General features: G+C 39.4%; 1 protein-coding gene across 12 annotated transcripts in view; it reads right to left on the minus strand.

Annotated features, from left to right (window-relative positions):
• Positions 1-4: 4 nt before the first annotated feature.
• Positions 5-26,018, minus strand: part of NAPEPLD (N-acyl phosphatidylethanolamine phospholipase D) — a 49,427-nt gene continuing 23,413 nt past the window's right edge. For 6 of the 12 annotated variants that reach the window (XM_005550422.4, XM_074035704.1, XM_074035703.1 and 3 more), the window contains 3 exons: positions 18,618-19,264; positions 14,120-14,234; positions 5-4,092 (listed from right to left, as the gene is read on the minus strand). In XM_005550422.4, the coding sequence (XP_005550479.1) occupies positions 3,967-4,092; positions 14,120-14,234; positions 18,618-19,264 (888 nt within the window). In that variant the 3' untranslated portion in view covers positions 5-3,966. Of the gene's footprint in view, positions 4,093-11,080; positions 11,982-14,119; positions 14,235-18,617; positions 19,265-26,018 lie in introns of those variants that run through there. The other 6 variants (XM_065541048.2, XM_065541052.2, XM_065541051.2 and 3 more) reach the window with 1 other exon arrangement.

Raw genomic sequence — 26,018 nt, forward strand, 5'->3', positions numbered from 1 at the left:
TACATACTGTTTCCCTTGACAGTACTTTATTAATTTTCATCCATATTTTACTTGACTAAAAATACAATGTATGAAAAGTTATCTTTAATAGTATTTTTATTCCATAAGCTACTATAACAATTTATTGATATATCTGGGATTCAGCCAGGTCTTATAATATTTAAATTTATAACCCCTGCCATGCGTAGCATTAAGTAAATCAGTATGCAAGCAGTATTTAAGGCAAAAGCTTTAAGAATACTTTAAATTGGCCGGGCGCGGTGGCTCAAGCCTGTAATCCCAGCACTTTGGGAGGCTGAGACGGGCGGATCACGAGGTCACGAGATCGAGACCATCCTGGCTAACACGGTGAAACCCCGTCTCTACTAAAAGATACAAAAAACTAGCCGGGCGAGGTGGTGGGCGTCTGTGGTCCCGGCTACTCGGGAGGCTGAGGCAGGAGAATGGCGGGAACCCGGGAGGCGGAGCTTGCAGTGAGCTGAGATCTGGCCACTGCACTACAGCCTGGGCGACAGAGCGAGACTCCGTCTCAAAGAAAAAAAAAAAAAAAAGAATACTTTAAATTTCATTTGTAAATACATAGATACAAGACTGTTTCCATAGGAAGTCACAAATCCTCAAACAGAAATATGTGTGTTCTCAAGGTTATCCTGATACAGAAATCAAACTTTGAAGGAATATTTTTACATTAGAAAAAGGGGTCAGTATAAGGTGAAAACTGAAAATTCCCAGTGGGCTAGACATGAACAAAAGTATGCATTCCCCAAAAGGCACATTTCTTTGTAACAGGTTTTTCAAATTTACCTCCCTATTTAATGAACGCATATTAATTAAATATGAAAATGTGCATACATTGAAAACCAGGATTTGTTTTTAATGTGCTTTAGCAGCAGTGGATTCTAAAACTGTCTTGTCCTCTCTCATTAGTTTGAATAATCACGCTCCCTAGAGATCAGACCATTGAGTCTGAAATGTCAAAATGCTAGAGAAAAGACGGAGTAATTTTTAACTACCCAGAAAGAAGATGCACAAATACCTCTTTTCCTATGTAGGTCACAGCATATGTTGGCTTTTATAATTTGGGATTTCTCGTAATTGATGACCCACCCTATTGGGCAGTGAGGCATAGCAAAGTGTTCCTAGGTTATCGCAGGAAACTTCAATAAAATCTTACATATTGGTATGGGTACTCACTAATCAAAGAGGAAAATAAAGTTGACTTAGAGGATAAGACTGATTAAACGACACTACAATGCATATTAGACTGAATTGAAAAAGAGAATGGATTTGTCTTATTTTTCAAAATTTGTTTTCACTTTGCACATAAGCCCTTCAAAATGTAGATAACAAATGAAAAAGTGGAACCCACTCAGTAAGGTGAGATTTCTGTAAGTAGGGATGAAGCTTGACATTCTTAACGAATAGTGTCAGTGTAGAAAGAACATGACTGGTAATAAAAAATTACAGCTTATGAAAGGGCTTAGAAAAATGAGGCAGGCCAGATGAGTGGAAATAACACAACAGTTTAAAGTGCTTTGAGGCCCTCAGTTAAACAGTACATATGAATACAAAATAATGTTAAGGCCATTCATGGAGAAGAAATACTTAAGCAAGACATACCTGGCTTGCTTCATAGAGTAGAGGTAAGAGATGGATTTTCAATTCGGTGTGCAGCAGCAAGGAATATGGCTACAAAGTTGGCTAGTATTAGGGCGACACACCTCAAAACTAACCATAAACCTAACATCTTGATTCACATCTGCTTGGAGTGAAAAAGTTTATGATCAGTCTTTTCAGGAAGGTTTATTTTATGGGGGATTTTTTTGTGCTTTAGTACCCCAAAATCGCATACATTATATATACACACATTGCATACACATTTCCCCTTGACTGATTCGCATCTTTGTAGATAAACACTAAATTTTGATAAAGATTATTTACACTTATTTAGGCTATTACTCCAATTTACAAAATCAGTGAAATAAAGTTGTTTTCAGTGTTTAGTCTCCTAATATATGATGCTTAAATTTGCAACAGGAACAATACATTATCAAAAGCATTAACCTATTTTCAGCTTTCAAATATACCTATCTATATTAGGCAGTGATATCTTAAGAAATGATTTTCTCCCTTATATTTCTAAAGTGCTTTAAAAACTCATTTATTCTACACATTTTTCAGAGGTAGGTCGGAATTATCCTCTTGTTGCAAATGAGGAAACAGGCACAGTGAGCATTGGTGACTTGTTTCAGGTTACACAAAAAATCCATGATGAAAGCAGGGTAAAAGTTCAGATTTAGTGGCTAACGTGTGGCACTACACATACACATGTGTAAATTATAGAGCACTGCCTGGGTAGCATTTGGTGTAGAAAACCTATTTTGATTATTTTGTATGAATAAAGTGCTGAGACTGGATTAGGAATACAGAATGGGCCTCCAGCAGTATCTAATCCAACTCCCTCCCTTAGGAAGGGTCAGAATAATCAAGTGAATACAGAGCCCTTATTAGGACTAAATCTTACGTCAACTGACTTTTTTTTTTTTTTTTGTAACCACTGGTGTTCATACTGGCTTACCAAAAGAATCATGCTTAAGGTTCATTTAATATAAAAATATAAGACATCTGAATCATGTAAAAAAAATTATAAATCTGATTGATATATTTAGAGCTAAGAGACCCCGGAAAAAAAATGTGTAGAGAAATTTAAAAACATAAAATTTAATTCAAAGTATATGGTCTATTAACATTTATTAACATTTTATCTGTAAAATACTTCATTGTAGCTATATTTGTGCTTAGAAGATCTAGATTTAAAAAAAGAAAATGGCATAAATCATATTCTCATAGCCACACCCCTTCCGTTCTCTGCTCAGCTAAGAAGAGGGCTTTCTTTCGAGACAGGGTCTCATTTTGTCACCCAGGCTGGAGTGCAGTGGTATAATCACAGCTCACTGCAGCCTCTATCTCCTGGGCTCAAGTGATCCTCCCACCTCAGCCTCCCAAGTACCTGTGACTACAGGTACACACCACCTCACCCGGCTAATTCCCCCCCCCCCCCCAAGAGACGAAGTCACCATGTTGCCCAGGCTGATGTCAACTTCCTGGGTTCAAGTGATCCACCCACCTTGGCCTCCCAAAGTAAGAGGTCTTTTGGGAATTGTAGATGTGCAACAGAATACACTGTTTCCTCTCATCTGAAGGCTCTAGGAAAAAAAAATATACTGTTCCCTCTTTCAAAAACTTAAGTGAATGTTGGTCATGGATGCATTAATGCGAAAGAACTGTACACTTAAAAATGGTTAAAATGGTAAATGTTTAAAATGGCAAATACGTATTTATATATTTTTACCACAACAGAAACAATCAAGTCTTTAAAAATGATAGCCCCTATGTTTTTATGCTTACTGAAATAAGCCATATTTAATATTTGGCATATAAGCTAATCTTGATAGAGCAAGAATTGCTGTTTATAATAAGCATGTTGGACTGAATTTCATCATTTATTATAATGTGCATATAAGAAAGATACTTGTATTTGTAGGCCTCTGAAAAAAATCTAGGTGGGTAGACAGGCTTGACTCACCTTGCAGAAGGTCCTGAAGAATGGAAAAAACAAAATGAGTCTTCAATATCAGTTTTTCACAATCTCAGGAAATTCTACTACCACAAAAGTGTAATGCTTTAGTAAAAACATTTCCATTGCAGTGCTTATATCATGATAGGAGATTTAAAATTCACATTAGCCAATTCATTATTTAAATGACCCACCCCTGAACCCTCTCATAGTGTATATGAGCTGATCATATTAGGAAGCAAGTTATTACACAAAACATAAAACATAAACTTGCAGAAGTTGTTTCCAAATGTAAAAGAATCACAATATTCATGAATTTCTAAGTCTTTTCATTTGTTTTTAAACTCAGATGATGCCTTTTTCATTAAAAGTGCCTGTGCTCACATTTATTAAAAGTTTTCATCATCAGTATTTAGGTATCTTGATTCTCCATGCTTCAAGACAAAAAAATCTTCAGCATTAAGTCCGTATCTCTCTAGAGCTTCATTCAGCTTCACTGGAGGCTCTAAGTAATGCTGGCCAAAGGTAGAAAGAAGAAAAACAGGAAAAGATTATACACATATTTGGGAGATTATTCAAATAACAGTTCAAACTAAAATAATTGAAGCATTAGCAAATGGGTCTATCACATTTTCTAATACAGTTTTGAGTCATGAAGTAAGTCAACAGAAAGGTAGTTGGTTGGATAGAAATCACGCCAACACCATGTATGTCAAATTTGGTGCCATCTTACTTTGAACATCACTGGATTGCATGAAATCTTATCACGGTTTCACCATATGAAATTCCAATCTAAACGGAATCAGTGCCAAAGATGATGGTATTAGAGAATTACATGTTACCAACATTTTTGAAAAATATAGAAATATTGAGATTGTAGTGGGTGGGTGGGTATGTGTGTGTGTAGCCAAATACTACAGCAAATTGTTTTGGCTGAAGAAGGGTTGTTATTCTCAAAAAGTCTAGTCACATACAGAAACCAGTCTACAGAATGAAAGAGGATCCCAGAGAATATAATCTGAAGGTTTACCTGTGTGTGGCAAAGAGGAGTCAAGATTTTGCCCTGAGTAATTGCCAAATGGGAGTCGCCCTGAGATGTTTGAAAAGTAAGCTGGAGGGAAGATGAGGAAGTTGAATTTCAGACTTTAGTTCTAGGTACCTAATAGATATCCAAGTGGAGATGTGAAGGAGACAGTTGGATATATAAATGTGGATTATAGAGGAAAAATAGCTAGAGAGGAACAGCAGATAGGTGGTATTTGAAGCCATAAGACTGGATGCGATTCCCAAGGGATAAACCAACTGTAGAAGAGAAGAGGTCCATAGACTGACTCCTACGGCACGCACTGTTCAGAACAAGCGGAGAGGAGGAACTAGCAACAGAGAATAAGAAAGGACAGCCAATGATGTACAAGGAAAACCAGGTAAGTTTCCTGAGCCCTTAAATGCACAGGTTTGGTAACAGTGGCCACACACAGGTCATCCTTTTCCCCCTTGCTCAGTTCCAGGTTTTATGGCTATGTTTAAAGATCGGCAGGGCACGGTGGCTCACACCTGTAGTTCCCAGCACTTTGGGAGGCCGAGGTGGGCAGACCACGAGGTCAGGAGATCAAGACCATCCTGGCTAACAAGGTGAAACCCTGTCTCTACTAAAAATACAAAAATTAGCCAGGCGTGGTGGTGGGTGCCTGCAGTCCCAGCTACTCGGGAGGCTGAGGCAGGAGAATGGCATGAACCTGGGAGGCGGAGCTTGCAGTGAGCTGAGATTGCACCACTGTACTCCAGCCTGGGCAACAGAGCGAGACTCCATCTCAAAGAAAAAAAAAAAAGATCAAGGATACCTTTCGACTGACTACTGAGTATATTCAGTTTTAACTATGTGTTAGTTATCCAATATTCCTAGAACTAACCCCTTACTAATGGATAGTTGATAACAGGAATTTACTTTTAATCTGTTTTATATATAAAGGAAAAAGATCACTAATTATATTATCAATAAAATTTAACTTTATACCTTAAGTCAAGAAATTTCCCCTAAAATAATTTCCTAAATTATTTTAAGAGATTTCAAAATGATGAACTTTTTTCCCATTGAAAAATAACTTCTTTTGTTAAATTCTCTTTCTCCCATGCTCTACAAGTCTCGGCCAACAAGACACACTCACACAGTCACCCTACATTGGTAACTTACTTGTTAAGCCATTAACTTTAGTGTGGAGTGCGATGTGTGGATTTAGTGAGAATTCTGATATGTTAGAGTTGGCAGTAGACCCTCTGTCTTTAATCTGCCTAGATTTAGCAGTATCTTTCTGAGTTTCTTCATAGATCAATTCTTCACTGTTTCAACCATCTAGAAAACCTTGGAGGTAGGTCTGAAAGGCTTCTGAGTGACTGAGAGCTCATAGTCCAAGCTCTTTCATCCACAAGGGAGATAAAAATGCCATACCATGGGACAAAACAACTATGTATAAAGCAAAGTATATCAGAGATCAATATGAGTAAGTGGGAAAAGCAGAAGACTCCCAGCACTCCGGATCCATTAGGGTCTAGGCAGCTAGCCACACACAACTTGTAAATTCCTACAGGGGTCAGTTTCATGATATACTACAATAGAATATATTCAAAGACCCTGATCACTTGAAAGGCAATGTACATATTATGTAATGCTTGAAATTCGTTTCCATCAAAACGAGTAATTTAAGTTTTAGGGCTTAAATATATGTAGGAAATCCACTCATCATTCCCTAGATAAATTAGATGTTGCTATATATGCAATTTTAGAGTATTGCCAAGTTAAGGACATCCTTAATCTGCTTATATTACAGGGGGCAGTTACTATAACAGCATATATGCAAAGAATCTGACATAACCATCAGATTCACCAAGGGTGAAATGAAGGAAAAAATGTGAAGGGGAGCCAGAGAGAAACGTCAGGTTACCAAGAAAGGGAAGCCCCTCAGACTAACACCGGATTTCTGAGCAGAAACTCTACAAACCCAGAAGAAAGGAGGGGCCGATATTCAACATTCTTTTTTTTTTTTTTTTTTTTTTTTTTTTGAGACAGAGTCTCGCTCTGTTGCCCAGACTGGAGTGCAGTGGCACAATCTCGGCTCACTGCAACCTCCACCTCCTGGGTTCAAGCAGTTCTCCTGCCTCAGCCTCCTGAGTAGCTGGGATCACAGGCATGTGCCACAACACCTGGTTAATTTTTGCATTTTTATTAGAGACCGGGTTTCACCACGTTGGTCAGGCTGGTCTCGAACTCCTGACCTCGTGATCTCCCCGCCTCAGCCTCCCAAAGTGCTGGGATTACAGGCATGAGCCACCACACCCAGCTCAACATTCTTAGAATTTTCAACCCGGAATTTCTTTTTTTTTTCTTTTTTTTTTTTTTTTTGAGACGGAGTCTCGCTCTGCCGCCCAGGCTGGAGTGCAGTGGCCGGATCTCAGCTCACTGCAAGCTCTGCCTCCTGGGTTTATGCCATTCTCCTGCCTCAGCCTCCCAAGTAGCTGGGACTACAGGCGCCCGCCACGTTTTTTGTATTTTTTAGTAGAGACGGGGTTTCACCGTGTTAGCCAGGATGGTCTCGATCTCCTGACCTCGTGATCCGCCCGTCTCGGCCTCCCAAAGTGCTGGGATTACAGGCTTGAGCTACCGCGCCCGGCCTAACCCGGAATTTCATATCCAACCAAACTAAGCTTCATAAGCGAAGGAGAAATAAAATCCTTTACAGACAAGCAAATGCTGAGAGATTTTTGTCACCACCAGGCCTGCCTTACAAGAGCTCCTGAAAGAAGCACTAAACATGGACAGAAACAACTGGTATAAGCCACTGCAAAAACATACCAAATTGCAAAGACCATCAACACTATGAATAAACTGCATTAACTAACAAGCAAAATAACCAGCTAGCATCATAATGACAGGATCAAATTCACACATAACAATATTAACCTTAAATGTAATTGGGTTAATGCCCCAATTAAAAGACAAAGATTGGCAAATTGGATAAAGAGTCAAGACCCATCAGTGTGCTGTATTCAGGAGACCCATCTCATGTGCAAAGACACACATAGGCTCAAAATAAAGGGATGGAGGAATACTTACCAAGCAAATGGAAAGCAGGGGTTGCAATCCTAGTCTCTGATAAAACAGACTTTAAACCAACAAAGATCAAAAGATACAAAGAAGGCCATTACATAATGGTAAAGGGATCAATTCATCAGGAAGAGCTAACTATCCTCAATATATATGCACCCAATACAGGAGCACCCAGATTCATAAAGCAACTTCTTAGAGACCTACAAAGAGACTTAGACTCCCACACACAATAATAGTAGAAGACTTTAACACCACACTGTCAATATTAGATAGATCAACGAGACAGAAAATTAACAAGGATATCCAGGAATTAAACTCAGCTCTGAACCAAGCAGACCTAACAGACATCTACAGAACTCTCCACCCCAAATCAACAGAATATACATTCTTCTCGGAACCACATTGCACTTATTCTAAAATTGACCACATAATTGGAAGTAAAACACTCCTCAACAAATGCAAAAGAAAGGAAATCATAATAGTCTCTCAGACCACAGTGCAATCAAATTACAACTCAAGATTAAGAAATTCACTCAAAACCACACAACTGCATGGAAACTGAAAAAACTGCTCCTGAACAACTATGGGTAAATAATGAAATTAAGGCAGAAATAAAGATGTTCTTTGAAACCAATGAGAACAAAGACACAATGTACCAGAATCTCTGGGACACATTTAAAGCAGTGTATAGAGGGAAATTTATAGCATTAAATGCCCACAAGAGAAAGTGGGAAAGATCTAAAATCGACACCCTAAAATCACAACTAAACTAGAGAAGCAAGAGCAAACAAACTCAAAAGCGAGAAGACAAGAAATAACTAAGATCAGAGCAGAACTGAAGGAGATAGAGACACGAAAAATCCTTTAAAGAATCAATGAATCCAGAAGTTGGTTTTTTGAAAAGATCAACATAATAGACCATTCACCAGACTAATAAAGAAGAAAAGAGAGAAGAATCAAACAGACGCAATAAAAAATGATAAAGGAGATATCACCACCAATCCCACAGAAATACAAACTACCATCAGAGAATACTATCAACACCTCTACGCAAATAAAGTAGAAAATCTAGAAGAAATAGATAAATTCCTGGACACATACACTATCCTAAGACTAAACTAGGAAGAAGTCAAATTCCTGAATGGACCAATAACAAGTTCTGAAATTGAGGCAGAAATTAATAGCCTACCAATCAAAAAAATCCAGGACCAGACAGATTCACAGCCAAAATCTACCAGAGGTACAAAGAGGAGCTGGTACATTCCTTCTAAAACTATTCCAAACAATAGAAAAAGAGGGAATCTTCCCTAACTCATTTTATGAGACCAGCATCATCCTGATACCACATCCTGATACCAAAACCTGGCAGAGATACCAATACCTGGCAGAGACACAACAACAACAAAAAAAAGAAAATTTCAAGCCAATATCCCTGATGAACATCGATGAGAAAATCCTCAATAATGGCAAACCGAATCCAGCAGCACATCAAAAAGCTTATCCACCACGATCAAGTCAGCTTCATCCCTGGGATGCAAGGCTGGTTCAACATATGCAAATCAATAAACGTAATCCATCACATAAACAGAACCAATGACAAAAACCACAGGATTGTCTCAATAGAAGCAGAAAAGACCTTTGACAAAAGTCAACAGCCCTTCAAGCTAAAAACTCTCGATAAACTAGGTATTAATGGAACATATCTCAAAATAGTAAGAGCTGTTTATGACAAACCCACAGCCAACATCATACTGAATGGGCAAAAACTGGAAGCATTCCCTTTGAAAACCGGCACAAGACAAGGATGCCCTCACTCACCACTCCTATTAAACATAGTATTGGAAGTTCTGGCCAGAGCAGTCATGCAAGAGAAAGAAATAACGTATTCAATTAGGAAAAGAGGAAGTCAAATTGTCTCTGTTTGCAGATGACACAATTGTATATTGAGAAATACCCATTGCCTCAGCCCAAAATCTCCTTAAGCTGATAAGCAACTTCAGCAAAGTCTCAGGATACAAAAATCAATATATCACAAGCATTCCTATACAGAATCAAAAATCACAAGCATTCCTATACACCAATAACAGACAGTCAAATCATGAGTGAACTCCCATTCTCAATTGCTACAAAGAGAATAAAATATCTAGAAATACAACTTACAAGGGATGTGAAAGACTTCGAGAAAAACTACAAACCACTGCTCAAGGAAATAAGAGAGGATACAAACAAATGGAAAAACATTCCATGCTCATGGATAGGAAGAATCAATATTGTGAAAATGGCCATACTGCCCAAAGTAATTTATAGATTCAACGCTACCCCCATCAAGCTACCATTGACTTTCTTCACAGAACCGGAAAAAACTACTTTAAATTTCATATGGAACCAAAAAAGAGCCCACATAGCCAAGACAATCCTAAGCAAAAAGAACAAAGCTGGAGGGATCATGCTACCTGACTTCAAACTATACTACAAGGCTACAGTAACCAAAACAGCATGGTACTGGTACCAAAATAGATATACAGACCAATAGAACAGAACAGAGGCCTCAGAAATAACACCACACATATACAACCATCTGATCTTTGACAAACCATCTGATCTTTGACAAGAAATGGGGAAAGGATTCCCTATTTAATAAATGGTGCTAGAAAAACTGGCTAGCCATATGCAGAAAGCTGGAACTGGATCCCTTCCTTACACCTTATACAAAAATTAACTCAAGATGGATTAAAGACTTAAATGTAAGACCTAAAACCATAAAAACCCTAGAAGAAAACCTAGGCAATACCATTCAGGATATGGGCATGGGCAAAGACTTCATGACTAAAATACCAAAAGCAATGACAACAAAAGCCAAAATAGACAAATGGGATCTAATTAAACTAAAGAGCTTCTGCACAGCAAAAGAAACTATCAGCAGAATGAACAGGCAACCTACAGACGGGAGAAAATTTTTGCGATCTCTCCATCTGACAAAGTGCTAATATCCAAAATCTACAATGAACTTAAATTTACAAGAAAAAAACAACCCCATCAAAAAGTGGGCAAAGGATATGAACAGATACTTCTCAAAAGAAGACATTTATGCAGCCAACAAACATATGAAAAAAGGCTCATCATCACTGGTCATTAGAGAAATGCAAATCAAAACCATATTGAGATACCATCTCACTCCAGTTAGAATTGTGATCATTAAAAAGTCAGGAAACCACAGATGTTGAAGTGGATGTGGAGAAATAGGAATGCTTTTACACTATTGGTGGGAGTGTAAATTAGTTCAACCATTACAGACAGTGTGGTGATTCCTCAAGGATCTAGAACCAGAAATACCATTTGACCCAGGAATCCCATTACTGGGTATATACCCAAAGGATTATAAATCATTCTACTATAAAGACTCATGCACATGTATGTTTATTAAGGCACTGTTCACAATAGCAAAGACTTGGAACCAACCCAAATGCCCATCAATGATAGACTGGATAAAGAAAATGTGGCACATATACACCATGGAACACTATGCAGCCATAAAAACTGATGAGTTCATGTCCTTTGCAGGGACCTGGATGAGGCTGGAAACCATCATTCTCAGCAAACTAACACGGGAACAGAAAACCAAACACCGCATGTTCTCATTCATAAGTGGGAGGTGAACAATGAGAACACATGGACACAAGGAGGGGAACATCACACACTGGGGCCTGTCAGGGGGTGAGGGGCTAGGGGAGGGATAGCATTAGGAGAAATACCTAATGTAGATGACGGGTTGATGGGTGCAGCAAACCACCATGGCACGTGTATACCTATGTAACAAACCTGTACGTTCTGCACAAGTACCCTAGAACTTAAAGTATAACAAAAAAAAAAAAGTAATGGGTAACAGATCCTCTCTGAAGATTATATCTACTTTATAATTCAACTAACTCATGAGGTTTATTCAACATCAAAACATGAACAAATTCCAAATTGCTAAAAGCTAAATGAGTTTTTATTACATTCTCATTAAGAAACAAAGATGGGCCGGGCGTGGTGGCTCACGCCTGTAATCCCAGCACTTTGGGAGGCCAAGGCGGGCAGATCACGAGGTCAGGAGATTGAGACCATCCTGGCTAACATGGTGAAACCCCGTCTCTACTAAAAAAAATACAAAAAATTAGCCGGGAGTGGTGGCGGGCTCCTGTAGTCCCAGCTACTCCGGAGGTTGAGACAGGAAAATGGCGTGAACCCGGGAGGCAGATCTTGCAGTGAGCCGAGATCACACCACTGCACTCCAGCCTTTGCGACAGAGCAAGAGTCAGTCTCAAAAAAAAAAAAAAAAGAAAGATGGAGGTTAGGTTTATAACAGGAATAATTCTTGAGGGCTGAATAATACAATAATTCTCAAAGACAGGTTTTTTAATCCTCTCCACATCTTCCCCATCTCAGTAAAGAGCACAACTGTCTAACCAGCTATTTAAGCTAAAAATCTAGGAGTCAACCTTGATTCCTTTCTTTGCATAGCTTTAATAAAATACCATTACTTCATCTGAGTCACATATATATGGAATACACATATGGAATATGTGCATACACGCACACATATACAGATGGAATAAGAAATTGTCACTAAATATAGTGGTATGGCACTGGAAACCAGTCTCAAACTTCTCCCTTCTCCAAATACACACCCACACACCCACATTTATATTCTCATTTATCCTCCCCACAACCCCATGGTTAGTCATTATTCTATTCCTTCTCCCAACAGTGGCTAAGAATTGCTGCATTGTGGCTCAGGATTGCTGCCTCATGGCACAGGAATTTTGATTAGGGAGTGGGGGAATGGGCAGGCAGTGTACTAGGTAATTTTGGAACACACTGTATCTTTGGGAGAGAGCGGGCCATAAATGAGACAGAGGAGTACTTAAAACCACAAGAAAACACTGGGTTCCTGCAGAGAGGCTCTGGGATGGAAGATAGCACAGAAAGTAAAGAAGCCAAGTACTAACCACACTTTTTGGGTTTTTTTGTTTGGTTTTTTTTTTCAAGACAGAGTTTCACTCTTTCACCCAGGCTGGAGGGAAGTGCCGTGATCTCGGCTCACTGCAACCTCTGTCCCCCAGGTTCAAGTTATTCTCCTGCCTCAGCCTCCCAAGTAGCTGGGATTATAGGTGACTGCCACCATGCCTGGCTAATTTTAGTAGACGGAGTTTACTCACGTTGGCCAGGCTGGTCTCGAACTCCTGACCTCAGGTGATCCACCTGCCTCAGACTCCCAAAGTGCTGGGATTACAGGTATAAGCCACAGGTGCCCAGCCAAATCTCACTCTTTTGCACAGGCTGGAGTGCAGTGGCACAATCTCGACTTACTCTCACCTCCACTTCCCGGGTTCAAGCAATTCTCCTGCCTCAGCCTCCCGAGTAGCTGGGATTACAGGCACACACCACCACACCTGGCTAATTTTTTTGTATTTTTAGTACAGACAGGGTTTCACCATGTTGGCCAGGCTGGTCTTGAACTCCTGACCTTAAGTGATCCACCTGCCTCAGCCTCCCAAATTGCTGGGATTACAGGTGTGAGCCACCGCACCTGGCCTAACCATACATTTCTAAGTTTTGTTTAGAGAAGACCTTGGATCCAGGAAAGGAGAGAAAGCTTTATACTATCCTCTGCTTGCTCCCAGAACCCAGGCTAGTAGCAAAGTTCTAGGGTCCATCTGCCTTAAGGAAAAATTAGCTCTTGTGTTTTAATCTAGGAATAAAATCACATTTATCCCTATGCCTGGCACATAGCAGACACCGAGTCAATGTTTACTGAACATGTTTCTTGAAAGTTCCACACTAGCCTTACTTCTCCCTGTTGCCCTCCACTCTCCTGCTGAACTGATTCAAGTATTCCCCATACTAGCTGCCTCCGAGCCTATGCTCTGCCCTTTCCTCCTCTGAAAATGCCTTCCTCCCTCCCCTCTCAGAGCCAAGTTCAACTGTCACTTATTCCATCAAGCTCCCTCTGATCCCTGCCATCAGCAAACGTCCTGATTCTGAGACCATGTCATCTGTTCCACATTACAGCACTTTCCCCTTCTAACACCTGTATCACATACATGACTTCTGTCTTCTGCTAGCATGAGAGCCTGCTTGAGGGGTGAGACATGATAGCTTGCTTTTCTGTTCTCCAGATCACATACAGATTTTTGGTTATACAAACACAAGCTTTACTAACTTCAGAAATAAGCCAAAAGAAAACACAATGAGCTTGTTTTTTTTTTCTGACTGTATATGTGTGTATTGTTCTACTAATTAGTATGATTTACCACCCTAATTCATGCAGTGACTGTGATGAGTATGCAGTATCTGATTCCAGAGTCTTGGGTCTGAAAACTAGGGAACAGTTTTCAGACCCAATGAATCCTATCATTGGTCAAACACACAGTTATTTTTATCGCAATCAAACTTACCTCATTTGCTAAGGCAAAAGTTCCCCAGTGAATTGCCATAGATTTCTTTGTTTGGACATCAATGTGAATCCTTACAGCTTCTTCTGGGTCTACATGCTGGTATTTCATAAACCACCTGATGAAACAAGGCAATTTCTTAATTCTGACCTTTGAGATAGACACTAAATTCTAAAATCTGTTTCATTTAATCAAACTTTAAGATTCTGTGCAGGACTATGGATGTTGAGAATTAAGAACCACTCACTGGGATAAAGCATGCAATTTTGGGGAGGATGAGCTAGAAACCAAGTCTGAAGGTCAGGTCAAGGCTAGATTGTAAAAACAAAACAAAACAAATTCTGCACAGGAGTAAGTCACAGGAGCAAAACCATCTCCCTTTAATACACTTTCTGCTGAAAAATAAAACAAGCAAAAGTCTTTTTTGTACAAATTGCTATAAAATAAGTAAGTCTCAAGCAAACTCCCCTCTGAATAGTGAGATTTTTGTTTCATGTATACTTTGATTTTACTGGATCTATCTGAAGACACAATTTACTGATGATGCAGGGGAGGCAAGCCCCAAAACTGGGGCTTAGCCCAGGAGGGTTTTTGGCCTCACAAAGGAAAGAATTCAAGGGCAAGCCAGTGGTGTTGGCCAGCAATTTTTATTAAATGATACTGCTCCTTGCGGAGCAGGGCTAAGTTATAGGCAGTAAGTGCACTCAGAGTTGGCAACATATGAGGGGTTGGCAACTGTATTTATACTCACTTATGCCCACTTTTAATTATATGTAAATTAGGGAATGGATTAATGCAAATTGAAGGGCAGATTACTTAGAACTTTCTAGGAATGGGGTGGTAATTTCTGGATCATTGCCATGGAAAGGGGCAGTAATTTATTTCTAGGTTGTTGCCATGGCATTTGTAAACTGTCATGGTGATGGTGGGAGTGTCTTAGGCTAATGAGCAATGAGGGCAGCTAGGGATCACTTTTGTCACCATCTGCTGGTTTTTGCCAGTTTTTTCTTTTTTTTTTTTCTGAGACTGAGTCTCACTCTGTCGCCCAGGCTAGAGTGCAGTGCCATGATCCCAGCTCACTGCAACCTCCACCTCCTGGGTTCAAGTGATTCTCCTGCCTCAGCCTCCCGAGTAGGTGGGACTACAGGCACGTGCCACCACACCCAGCTAATGTTTTGTATTTTTAGTAGAGATGGGGTTTCACCATGTTAGCCAGGATGGTCTTGATCTCCTGACCTTGTGATCTGCCTACCTCCGCGTCCCAAAGTGCTGGGATTACAGACGTGAGCCAGTGTGCCCAGCTGCCAGTTTTTTTACTTTATCCATTGAGACTGGGAAATAAGTCCTGACTCACTGTTACTTTTAAAAGTAGATATTTTACAGTCCTGGATATGAATCAAAGAAACTGAATAGTTGGTAAAGAAATAAAAACCAAAACTCCAATTACAAAAGAATTTGTATGTCCTGCTGATACAAATTTGTAAAAACTTCCTAAAGCAAAAATAAACAAAAACTAGTACATAAAATTTAAAGACCAGGAGCCAAAATATCCAATTACTATTCAAGAAATTTTATTTAACCATAAAACTGAACAATGAGGTGTTCGGTTTGGCAAGAACATCAGACTAATGGGTAAATGATTAAGGAAATAATGAAAGGCTGCCTAATGCCTTGGGAAGAGCAAGGGCTCAGGAGGCAGAAGGCTTGGGTGTGAATCCCAGCTCCTGCAGTTCTTAGAATGCCTTTGGAAAGTCTGTTCAAATTCTCTGAGCTTCTATTTCTTTGTCCATGAAATATAAATTTACCCCATTATGTGAGGATTAAACAAGACAAGGCTTAGGAAGGCATACAGAACATCATCTACTTTCATAGAATTCTCCCAAGAGTAAACAAAACCAATACTTTCAGAAGAAAGAAGTATTATTCCTGATACAAAGGAGAAAGTGTACTGTCTACAAGCAAATCCTTTGCCTTCCAAGCCATCAGTTTCAAGGAGGAAAAACAACACTGTGTTCACATTATTTACATCCTAGTCTGCCAGTGACAACTAACACTACAGTGAAGACCAACAGACATGGATTCAGCACAGGAGCTTCCACACTTTACAGAAGGCATCATGGAGAAGTTTATCCATCTGCAACAGATATTTACTGTTAGGAGCTGCTGGGTCCTACAGAAGCCTGAAAACAAAGCCACTGTGTTCTCAACAGCAAATGAGAGCAGCACTGTTCTGCCATATCTCCTGACTCTTGGAATTCAGGGAAAGATGAAAATGGTTTTTGCTGTTTCTCTCTTGATTTTTTTTAAATCCTAGTGCAAATCAAAGAGATAGATACATTCCTTTCCACCTGAAATAGATTTAAAATTTTTATTCTGATATAACAATTAAAATAAAAACTTAAAATCTTAACTGACTCGGATAGAATACCTGGTGACAGGAGATTCCCTAAAGAAAGAATGAAACATTCCAAGCATCTTATTGAAAGTTGTTTTCGTTGTAAACATCTTAAATTTATACAGCACTCTCAAGCTTTATTCGATGTCTTATTTCTAAAGCCGTTAATAGTAACCAAAGAAACAGATTACATATTACAGGCTCTCACAATTTAACTCTCTTGGGGCAAATAATAGCCTCCTTGTCTTTTTCCCATCTTAGTTGTTTCCTGTTTGCCTGCAACGCAAGCAGGAAAGGGGATTATGTGAGTAAATTTGGTTGTACACATTCTGTCATCACAAATATATGTGACAAATTTATATATTACTACATATGAAAACTTATTTTCATAACAACAAATAAAAGATGTTCTAATCTATTAAGAACATACATCAGGCTGGGTACGGTGGTTCACGCCTGTAATCCTACCACTTTGGGAGGCCCAGGCAGGCAGATCACTTGAGGTCAGGAGTTCAAAACCAGTCTAGCCAACATGGTGAAACCCTGTCTCTACTAAAAACACACACACAAAAACTAGCCGGACATGGTGGCAGGCACCTGTAGTCCCAGATACTTGGGAGGCTGAGGCAGAAGAATCACTTGGACCCAGGGGCAGAGGTTGCAGTGAGCCAAGATCACGCCACTGCATTCCAACCTGGGCAAGAGAGTAAGACTCCGTCTCAAACAAACAAACAAAAAAGGAACATACATCGAGTAAAGACCAATTTTATGTTACAAATATAAAACTGATTTGTAACAGTTCTAAAAATATACAAGTTGACAGGTTTTGAGAGGTTTCGTTAGAATTATAACTAATTAGAAAAGTAAAATTGAAGCGCCAATATTGACTTGTAATCATTTTAACCATTATCAAGAACCAAAAAAGGGTAAAAATATCTAGCCCCTCCAAATAAGGAAACTAGCAAAAAACAAAAAAGGGATAAATAAGCATTAATAAATAAAAATAGGGACAAAATGGTTTTAGTGAATGTAAAAATTTAGCAAATAACAAAATCGGATGAAAACAAAAGATTAGATTCATTCAATTAATCTATGTATTAGAGAAATACTTGTTCTTCTGCTTATGGAATTACCTAAACAAAATGTTTTTGTATGTATCTGTCCATGCACTATAGAATAAAATATTTTTTAAATTATCCATTGCTTTGTTACTATCAGTGTTTTGTTTTCTCTTTATTTGCACATATAAACCAGAGTTGACTGAAATCTAATTTAATTCTTTGAAATCACTTCTCTTTTCCCTAAACAGAGAATATTAAGGAAACGAAGACAGTGGATGAGTCTCCTTGGTGTCCAATGAGAGTGTGACCTTTCACTGCTCTGAAACAGGTCATTAGTATGTCAAGGTTGGAGGATGAGTGATGAGTAGCACAACAACACCATAACCAGATTAACTTCAGTGCTGACTGAAATAAAACAATCAGCAAGGACTAATGCTATAGGCCAATTCCCTGCTTTTTCTCTTTGCTAAACGTAGGAGAGCTATAGGACAGGGGATTGGGGCACTCAAGTTATGGAGCAAAAAGTGGTTATATAAAGAAAGTATTCTCCATGTAAAAGAACAAGAGTAGGTTTTATTACTGGCTGACCAGTGTAGTTGAACGGTATGTGAACTTCTGGCTAGATATAGTAATTCTTTAAACCTTGATCCTTTTTTCATGATAACATCATCCCTGATTTTGAGTAATTTTTTTAACTGATACAACTATAATTAAAATATTTTAATTCTCACCACAAAAACATAAGTATGTGAGATAATGCACATGTAAAACAGTTTGATTTAGTCATTCCATAATGCATACATATATCAAAACATCATGTTGCACACCGTATACACAATTTTTACTTGCCAATTTAAAAAATATTTAATTTAAAATATTTAAAAATAAAATCTAACTGAATCTGACCCACCGACCCCCAATCATGTATAACAAAGTCCACCATTAAAATCATAAATTACAGTGTCACAAAAATCATAATTGCTTTACTTTTAAATTCAGTTAACTTACCACAGAGCAGGAGTGTTTTCTTTGGAAGTCTACATACCTTGGTTCATAAGCTCCGATGGGAATAGCTGCAAGGTCAAAAGGTCCAAATCTTTTTCCTATCTCTTCAAAAGCAGGGCAATAACCAGTATCTCCTGCAAAAAAAAATCGATTCCAAGGCCCCAAGACAGACCAGCTGCCCCACAGCACCTTGTTGTCATCCATTAGAGTCCTTTTACACCAGTGCTGGGAAGGTGTAAAGACAAAGGTGACCTTATCATGTCCGGGGACACAATTCTCCTCCCACCAGTCCAACTCAATCACATTCTCACAGCCACATTTTTGCATCCAGTCAAGAAGACCCAAAGGCACAAACCATCTCAACTCGTTACCAAATCGCTCATTCAAAGCAATGACAGAATTGTAGTCCAGATGGTCATAGTGGTTGTGACTGATAAGGACTGCATCTATTGGAGGGAGTTCACTTATTGTGCACGGGGAACGACGAAATCGCTTTGGACCCATGTACTGCGATGGTGAAGCACGAGAGCTAAAGATGGGATCCGTGAGAAATATGAGCTCATCCATTTCCACCATTACAGTGGCATGTCCCAGCCATGTGACTCTTAAGCCAGCTTCCCTCACTCCAGCTTCTTCAGGGTTAGTGATAAAATATGGCTTAAGCACTGGGAGTTCTTTGTCAAGTTCCTTTGTGTATAAAGAAAGCAAGACAAAAGAGTAGTTAGAAAAAAAAGTATTATATCATCATAGTCCACATTTTGACCTAAATAACAGCAAGAAGAGCTATTTTCAGAGAACTAAAGTTATTCAATAAACTTGCTACACTTTTGCTTTTTTCTTGAAAATGCATACTTCTTTCTGAATCTGACTTAATAATCATGATAATATGGTAATCATCTTCATCCCAAATGCAAAAGGGAAAATTAAATTTAAAACTCTGAGTGCTGCTAAATGTATTAATTTTTTAAAGGCTCTCTTCAGTAGTGCCAGAAGTAGACTGGCCTAGATGCAGTCATTTTTTTATTGCCATTCTACTCAGCTGATGTATTTGCTGCTAAAAACTGCCTTAAAAGCAGGTCAGTCCCTGGAAATAGTAAAGAAAGCTTATGACCATTTATTTGTAGCTCTTGGATCTCAGACATGAATCATGAATCTGATATTTTTCTTTTTTGTTTGTTTGTTTGAGACAGGCTCTCACTGTGTTACCCAGGCTGGAGTGCAGTGGCATAATCAGAGCTCTCTACAGCCACAACCTCCCAGGGTCAAGTGATCATCCCACCTCAACCTCTCAGCTGGGATCACAGGCACGCAGCACCACCATATCCAGCTAATTTTTTATTTTTTGTAGAGATAGGGTCTCATTATGTTGCCCAGATTGGTCTTGAACTCCTGGGCTCAAGCAACCGTCCTGGCCTGCCCTCCCAAAGTGCTGGTATTATAGGCATGAGCCACTGTGCCTGGCCTGAATCTCACTTTCTGAGTTTCAAAATGGAGCGCTGTGATGATTCCTGGACAAATCACAGTCATAAATTGTTTTCCTCATTCCTTACCTTTCTGATTTTCTACCATTGATCAAACCAACGTGAATATGATCCCTTCCTGTGAGAAGCTGATCACTGAGGTAAGGGGGGTGGTAAATGGGTATAAAACAATAACTATAACAAAGTGTGAAGAGTATTATTCCTTGCTTATTCTACATTTTATACTTGGATTAAGCTAGGCCAAAACGTTGTGGGTTGCAGCATCACAGTCTTGGCTTTTATAAAGCTCTTTTACTGAATTGTGCTCTGGTACCATGCTATATAGCTGCATGGAGGTCTCTCATAGGAAGCCACCTCATGAAACTTGCCATGCATGTGTTCAGGCTGCAGACTTGGTACCACCTCCACCTTCCTACTTACCCCAGAAACATTTCTCTCCCATCTCGTAACAGGAAAAACTCTCCTTCTCCAGAGCACCTGGCTTTGTCATTTCTGTCACTGGGAAAACTCTTAAGATTTCATGCTACTTCTCTCTTTAACTAGGAAGTTCAGAGGAAAAGCTGAGGCCACCTGCAGCAATGTGCAGCACATGATGGAACATATTTCTGTATTAACTTTATTCTTGGCTTTATTTTATTTCTCTAGTCTAATAGTCCATTTTGCTCCTAGACTGGCTAGGTATAGTAATTCTATACCTCATCCATTTCTTGTTTTACTGCTTTATGTATGTTTGTAAGTTGCCACTAAATCAACTTTGAAAGGGTGTGGTATTGGATAAGTAGTTAAAATACAGGTCATGTTATAGCCTGATAAGGAGGAATGAAGAGCCCAGTTGCCAAAGACATCACAGACACAGTGACTTGTGTGAGTTCCTGAAGAATGATGAGAAATTCATGATGCAGAAAAAAGGAAGAAGGGCATTTCAGGTAGAGAAACTACCCAAGCAAAGGTACAGAGCCAAACAGGAATGTGGTGTTTGAGGGGGACAAACTAAATCTATAAAGATGGAAACACAATAAGCCTTGAGTGTCACACTTCACTCTAAGACAATGAGGAAGCATCTTTTTTTTTTTTTGTAGAGACAGGGTGGGTTTTTCCATGTTGCCCAGGCTGGTGTCGAACTCCTGGGCTGAAGCGATCTGCTTCCCAAAGTGCTAGGATTATAGGTGTGAGCCACCACACCCAGCCTAGGAAGTATCTTCTTGCCCTCACACGTACACACACACGTACACATGCATGCACACACACATACACACACACACACACACACACAAAGACATGACCCAATTATGTTTAGATAAAACAATTCTAGAGTCCAAATGATGGCATGGAGAGTGTCACAACAGTTGCCAGGATATGAAGAGATGAGGACCTGAGCAAAGGAGACAGCGGTAGACAGAGACAAGAGAGGACAGATGGGGAGATACTGGTGAAGGGAAACTGAGAGGTCAGTGGGAGAGTCTGAATGGGAAGAAGGCCTGGACAGGAAGAGAAGGAGCAGCACAGGTGGAGGACAAAAACGTTTCTCTTAGCCACTCTAACCTTTAGTTTCCTCATCTGAAAAACGGGTATAATAATTGTACCTACGCTTCATTCCTGTGAGGATAGAATTAGGAGTGGTTGGGACATAATAAGCACTCTACAAGTATTTCAAAAGAAGAAGCAAGCAAGTTCCAACCCTGACAACCAACCAGGCACCAATCCTACCAATCTTTTGCATTTCTGTGGAGCTAGTAACCTAGTTAAGATGCTAAGAAATATTCAGACATTCAAAGCTCTCCAGAATGCTCAACTATCTGCCTGTCAACTCAATCCATGCACAAGAGCCACCTCAAAAACAGCCAATTTAAGGTATAACTTAAGTCTCCTCTGCTGCAAAATCTCCACTGGCTCTCTACTGCCTGACAACGTCTGTCTCACCTCCTCAGCCCAGCAGTGAGCTGCCCAGGGACTGCCCCAATTCTCTCGGGTTGTTTCATGCTCCTCTTTCACATGTGCTGTGCCCCATCTACATGGAGACTGCTTCCCACTCCTAGACTGAGCTCAAGAACCCTGCACAGTATTCATCCCATTTCTCAGGTTAAATTATCTTCCCCCTTATCCCTTCGGGCCATCTCTTGAGTCCCACAGCTGGAAGCACTCACTCCTGCCTCTCAACTTCCGTATCTCCCTATTCACACATCTCCTCTGGATATTCTGGTTATAGGTACACAGAATTTATCCTATGTCCTATGAAAGGTAGAATCATTCAGTGCTCAGTTTGATTAATGAAACACAGCATGTGCTCAACAAAATTTGTTGAATGGATGAGTAAATGAATGAATGTCAACTTTCAATCAGTTCTTAAAATTGGTAGTTAGGGTTAGTGAACAATGATATATGCCAAGTGGTACATACAGAATTAATGAGGAAAGGGAGAGGGAATGAATATAAACTGAGTACCTACTATGTACTCATACTTGGCATCGTATTGGGCACATAATGATGATGAACTACCTAATGTATCAAGTACTTTAGCATAACACAAAACAAAATACTATTAACAATAGCTACCGTTTATGAAGTGCTTATGTGCTAGACACTGTACTAACTGCTACTGGCTACTGACCACAACACTGGAAGTAGGTCCTATAAACCAGCTCCATTCTACAGGTAAGAAAACCATGAATTAGGGAAGTTACAGCACTCAGGCAAGGTCACCCAGCCAGACCCACTGTAGTAAAACATACTTCTTCTCATTAAATCTCATTTAATAACATGTTTTCTTAAAAAGTAACAGCCTGGGGTCCAGGTTGGGAGAATAAGGGGGTATGAATTTCAAAAGAACACAAGGAAACTTTAAGGGATAATATATATGTTCATTATCTTGATTGTGGTGATCTTTTCAAGGGTATATACATATGTCAAAACTCATTAAGTTGTGCATTTTAAATATGTGAAGCCTATATTATGTTAAAACTATTTTTAACATTTTAAGGCTGGTGCTGTGGTACATGCCTGTAATCCCAACACTTCAGGAGGCCTAGGCCAGAAAACTGCTTGAGGCCAGTAGTTCAAGACCAGCAGGGCAACATAGTGAGATCCTGCCTCTATTAAAAAATAATAATAAATAATAATTTAAAAATAATAATAGACCAGGCACAGTGGCTCACGCCTATAATCCCAGCACTTTGGGAGGCCGAGGTGGGTGGCTCACCTGAGGTCGGGAGTTCAAGACCAGTCTCACCAATATGGAGAAACCGTGTCTCTACTAAAAATACAAAATAAGCCAGGTGTGGTGGTGCATGCCTGTAATTCCAGCTACTCGGGAGGCTGAGGCAGGAGAATCACTTGAACCCAGGAGGCAAAGGTTGCAGTGAGCCGAGATCATGCCACTGCACTCCAGCCTGGGCAACAAGAGCAAAACTCCGTCTTAAAAAAAAAAGAAAGAAAGAAAGAAAGAAAAAGCATATAGAAAAAGGGGTAGGGAGAGGATGGATTCTTGTTTACTTGGTGAAACCAATCACTCACGTGGCATTTTCATGGCTAGATCAAGACTTTCTTGGCTGGTCTTCCTTTTTGAAAGCTGCAAAATGGAAAATCCCAAGACTCATAATTAACCACTATACTAGTTAATGTTTTACTTTTCTTGGGAAAAGGGAACAAATCCTAACATTTGTTCAATAGCTACTCTTTGCAAGGTGCTTTAGGTACACTGTGTCATCTACATTTGTGAAGCAAATATTACTGCCATTTTACAGATGACCAGACCAAGGCAGACTGGGGTCACTAAGAAACTTGCCAAAGTCATACAAGAGGTAAGTACCCAATCAGGAGTGAAATCTAGGTCTTCCTGACTCAAAAGACCTCTCTTTCACTAAGCCATGCTCCTTCAATGGCATACATATTAACTTACATTAAAATTAAACAATGAAACTCATATCTTCTTAATATACTTACTATTTTAAGAGTATGTGTTTGTGTGTATTAATGAGACAAAAAAGAAAGATGTGACTCAAATCCTTTTAAACCATGTTTTTAAAATATCACTTTTAAAGAAGACAAGGTAATACTTTCCTTCCAACTGAGGTACATTTTCACCATCTTAGAACACTTTACTACCTATACTGTAATTTGCAACTCAGATTTTTAAATTAAAAAATAACATTTTTCTTTTTCATATTTATAAGATATATGTGAACACTGAATAAAGATACATGTGTTACCAAAATAACTCCAATTCAATTAAGTATTGATGCTAATGTCTGACATTTTTACCATGTGATTAAGAGTATAAGATCTATCAAAATGGCTTAGTATTTTTAAACTCCTTGATTATAAGAGAAAATGCTCTTAATATTTGGAAAATGCAGAAAAATATAAATAGTTGCCATCATTATACCAACATGCAAAGATTATAACCACTGTTAACATTATGATCTGTACTTGTAGTTCTATTTTATGAATGGTTGCGATCAGAGTATTCATATTTTCTAGTTTTATAAAAAATTGTATATGGTGACATTTTCAGTCATCCCTACGACTCTATGAGACACAAGATTTAAAAATGAAACAAACAGGGCCAGGCACAGTGGCTCACGCCTGTAATCCCAGCGCTTTGGGAAGCCAAGGCAGGTGGATCACCTGAGGTCAGCAGTTCGAGACCAGCCTGGCCAAACACAGTGAAACCCCGTCTCTACTAAAAATACAAAAAAAAATTAGCCAGGCGTGGTGGTAGGCGCCTATAGTCCCAGCTACTCGCAAGGCTGAGGCAGGAGAATCGCCTGAAGTCAGGAGGCAGAGGTTGCAGTGAGCCGAGACTGTGCCAGTGCACTCCAGCCTGGGCAAAAAGAATGAGACTCCATCTCAAAAATAATAATAATAAATAAAAATGAAACAAATTATTGAGGAAATTGTTCAGAATATAAATTTGTTTTGAATTGCCAAAATTTATTAAAATTGAAAGACATTGTTTAATTAATCTTCTCTGCCATGAAACTCCATCAGGCTGTCTACAAAAACCACTGGGAGGCTGAGGGTCACTAGAGCCCGGGTGTTTGAGGCTGTAGTGATGAGTCTCAAAGCTCTACTGCACTCCAGCTTGGGTGACAGAGTGAGACCCTATCAAGGGGTAAGCTGCATGCTTGCTTGCTATCTGTGGTCATTAAAATCCTAGACGTCTCTAGGAAATCAGGTCTGCCTGCACTTCTCGGAGACAAGCATGAATTTTTAGTTCTTTGCTTCTTTAAAACTTGCTGCATGTGCACTGTTGTCAAGCCAATTCTCTATACCTTTAAAAGGTCTCCAAAAATCTGCACTCAATCAATGGATAAAAACATTACCAATAATAAAACCATAAAGCTAGTCTAGACAAGTGAGATTCTATCATTTCAACTTCCAAGTTTCCATTTAATGCCTGTGTGCCAATGGCTGGAGTTAGGCTTGCTCTTTAGGACCTCAGCAGTTATTCTCATCCCTCCTTTGGGACACAACTGTCCATAAGGCACCATCAAAAGCCACACTGCATCTGCACCTAGCATCATTCCTCCCAGGGGTCGACTCCTCAGAATGTAATTTTTTTTTTTTTTTTGAGACAGGGTCTTGCTCTGTCACCCAGGCTGGAGTGTAGTGGCGTGATCTCGGCTCACTGCAACTTTTGCCTCCCAGGCTCAGGTGATTCTCCTGCCTCAGCCTCCCAAGTAGCTGGGATTACAGGCACATTCTATTGCGCCTGGCTAAATTTTTGGGTTTTTGTTGTTGTTGTTGTTGTTGTTTTTGGTAGAGATGGCATTTTGCTATGTTGCCCCGGTTGGTCTCGAACTCCTCAGCTCAAGCAATCCACCTGCCTCGGCCTCCTAAAGTGTGGGTATTACAGGCATGAGCCACTGCACCTGGCCATGTAATATTTTTAAAAAGATAAACACACAAGAAATTTTCTTAAATTACAGAGAATTGATCCAGGAGGTCCAAAATAGAACTAC

This window comes from Macaca fascicularis, chromosome 3, assembly GCF_037993035.2.
Source record: "Macaca fascicularis isolate 582-1 chromosome 3, T2T-MFA8v1.1".
Lineage (NCBI taxonomy): Eukaryota > Metazoa > Chordata > Mammalia > Primates > Cercopithecidae > Macaca > Macaca fascicularis.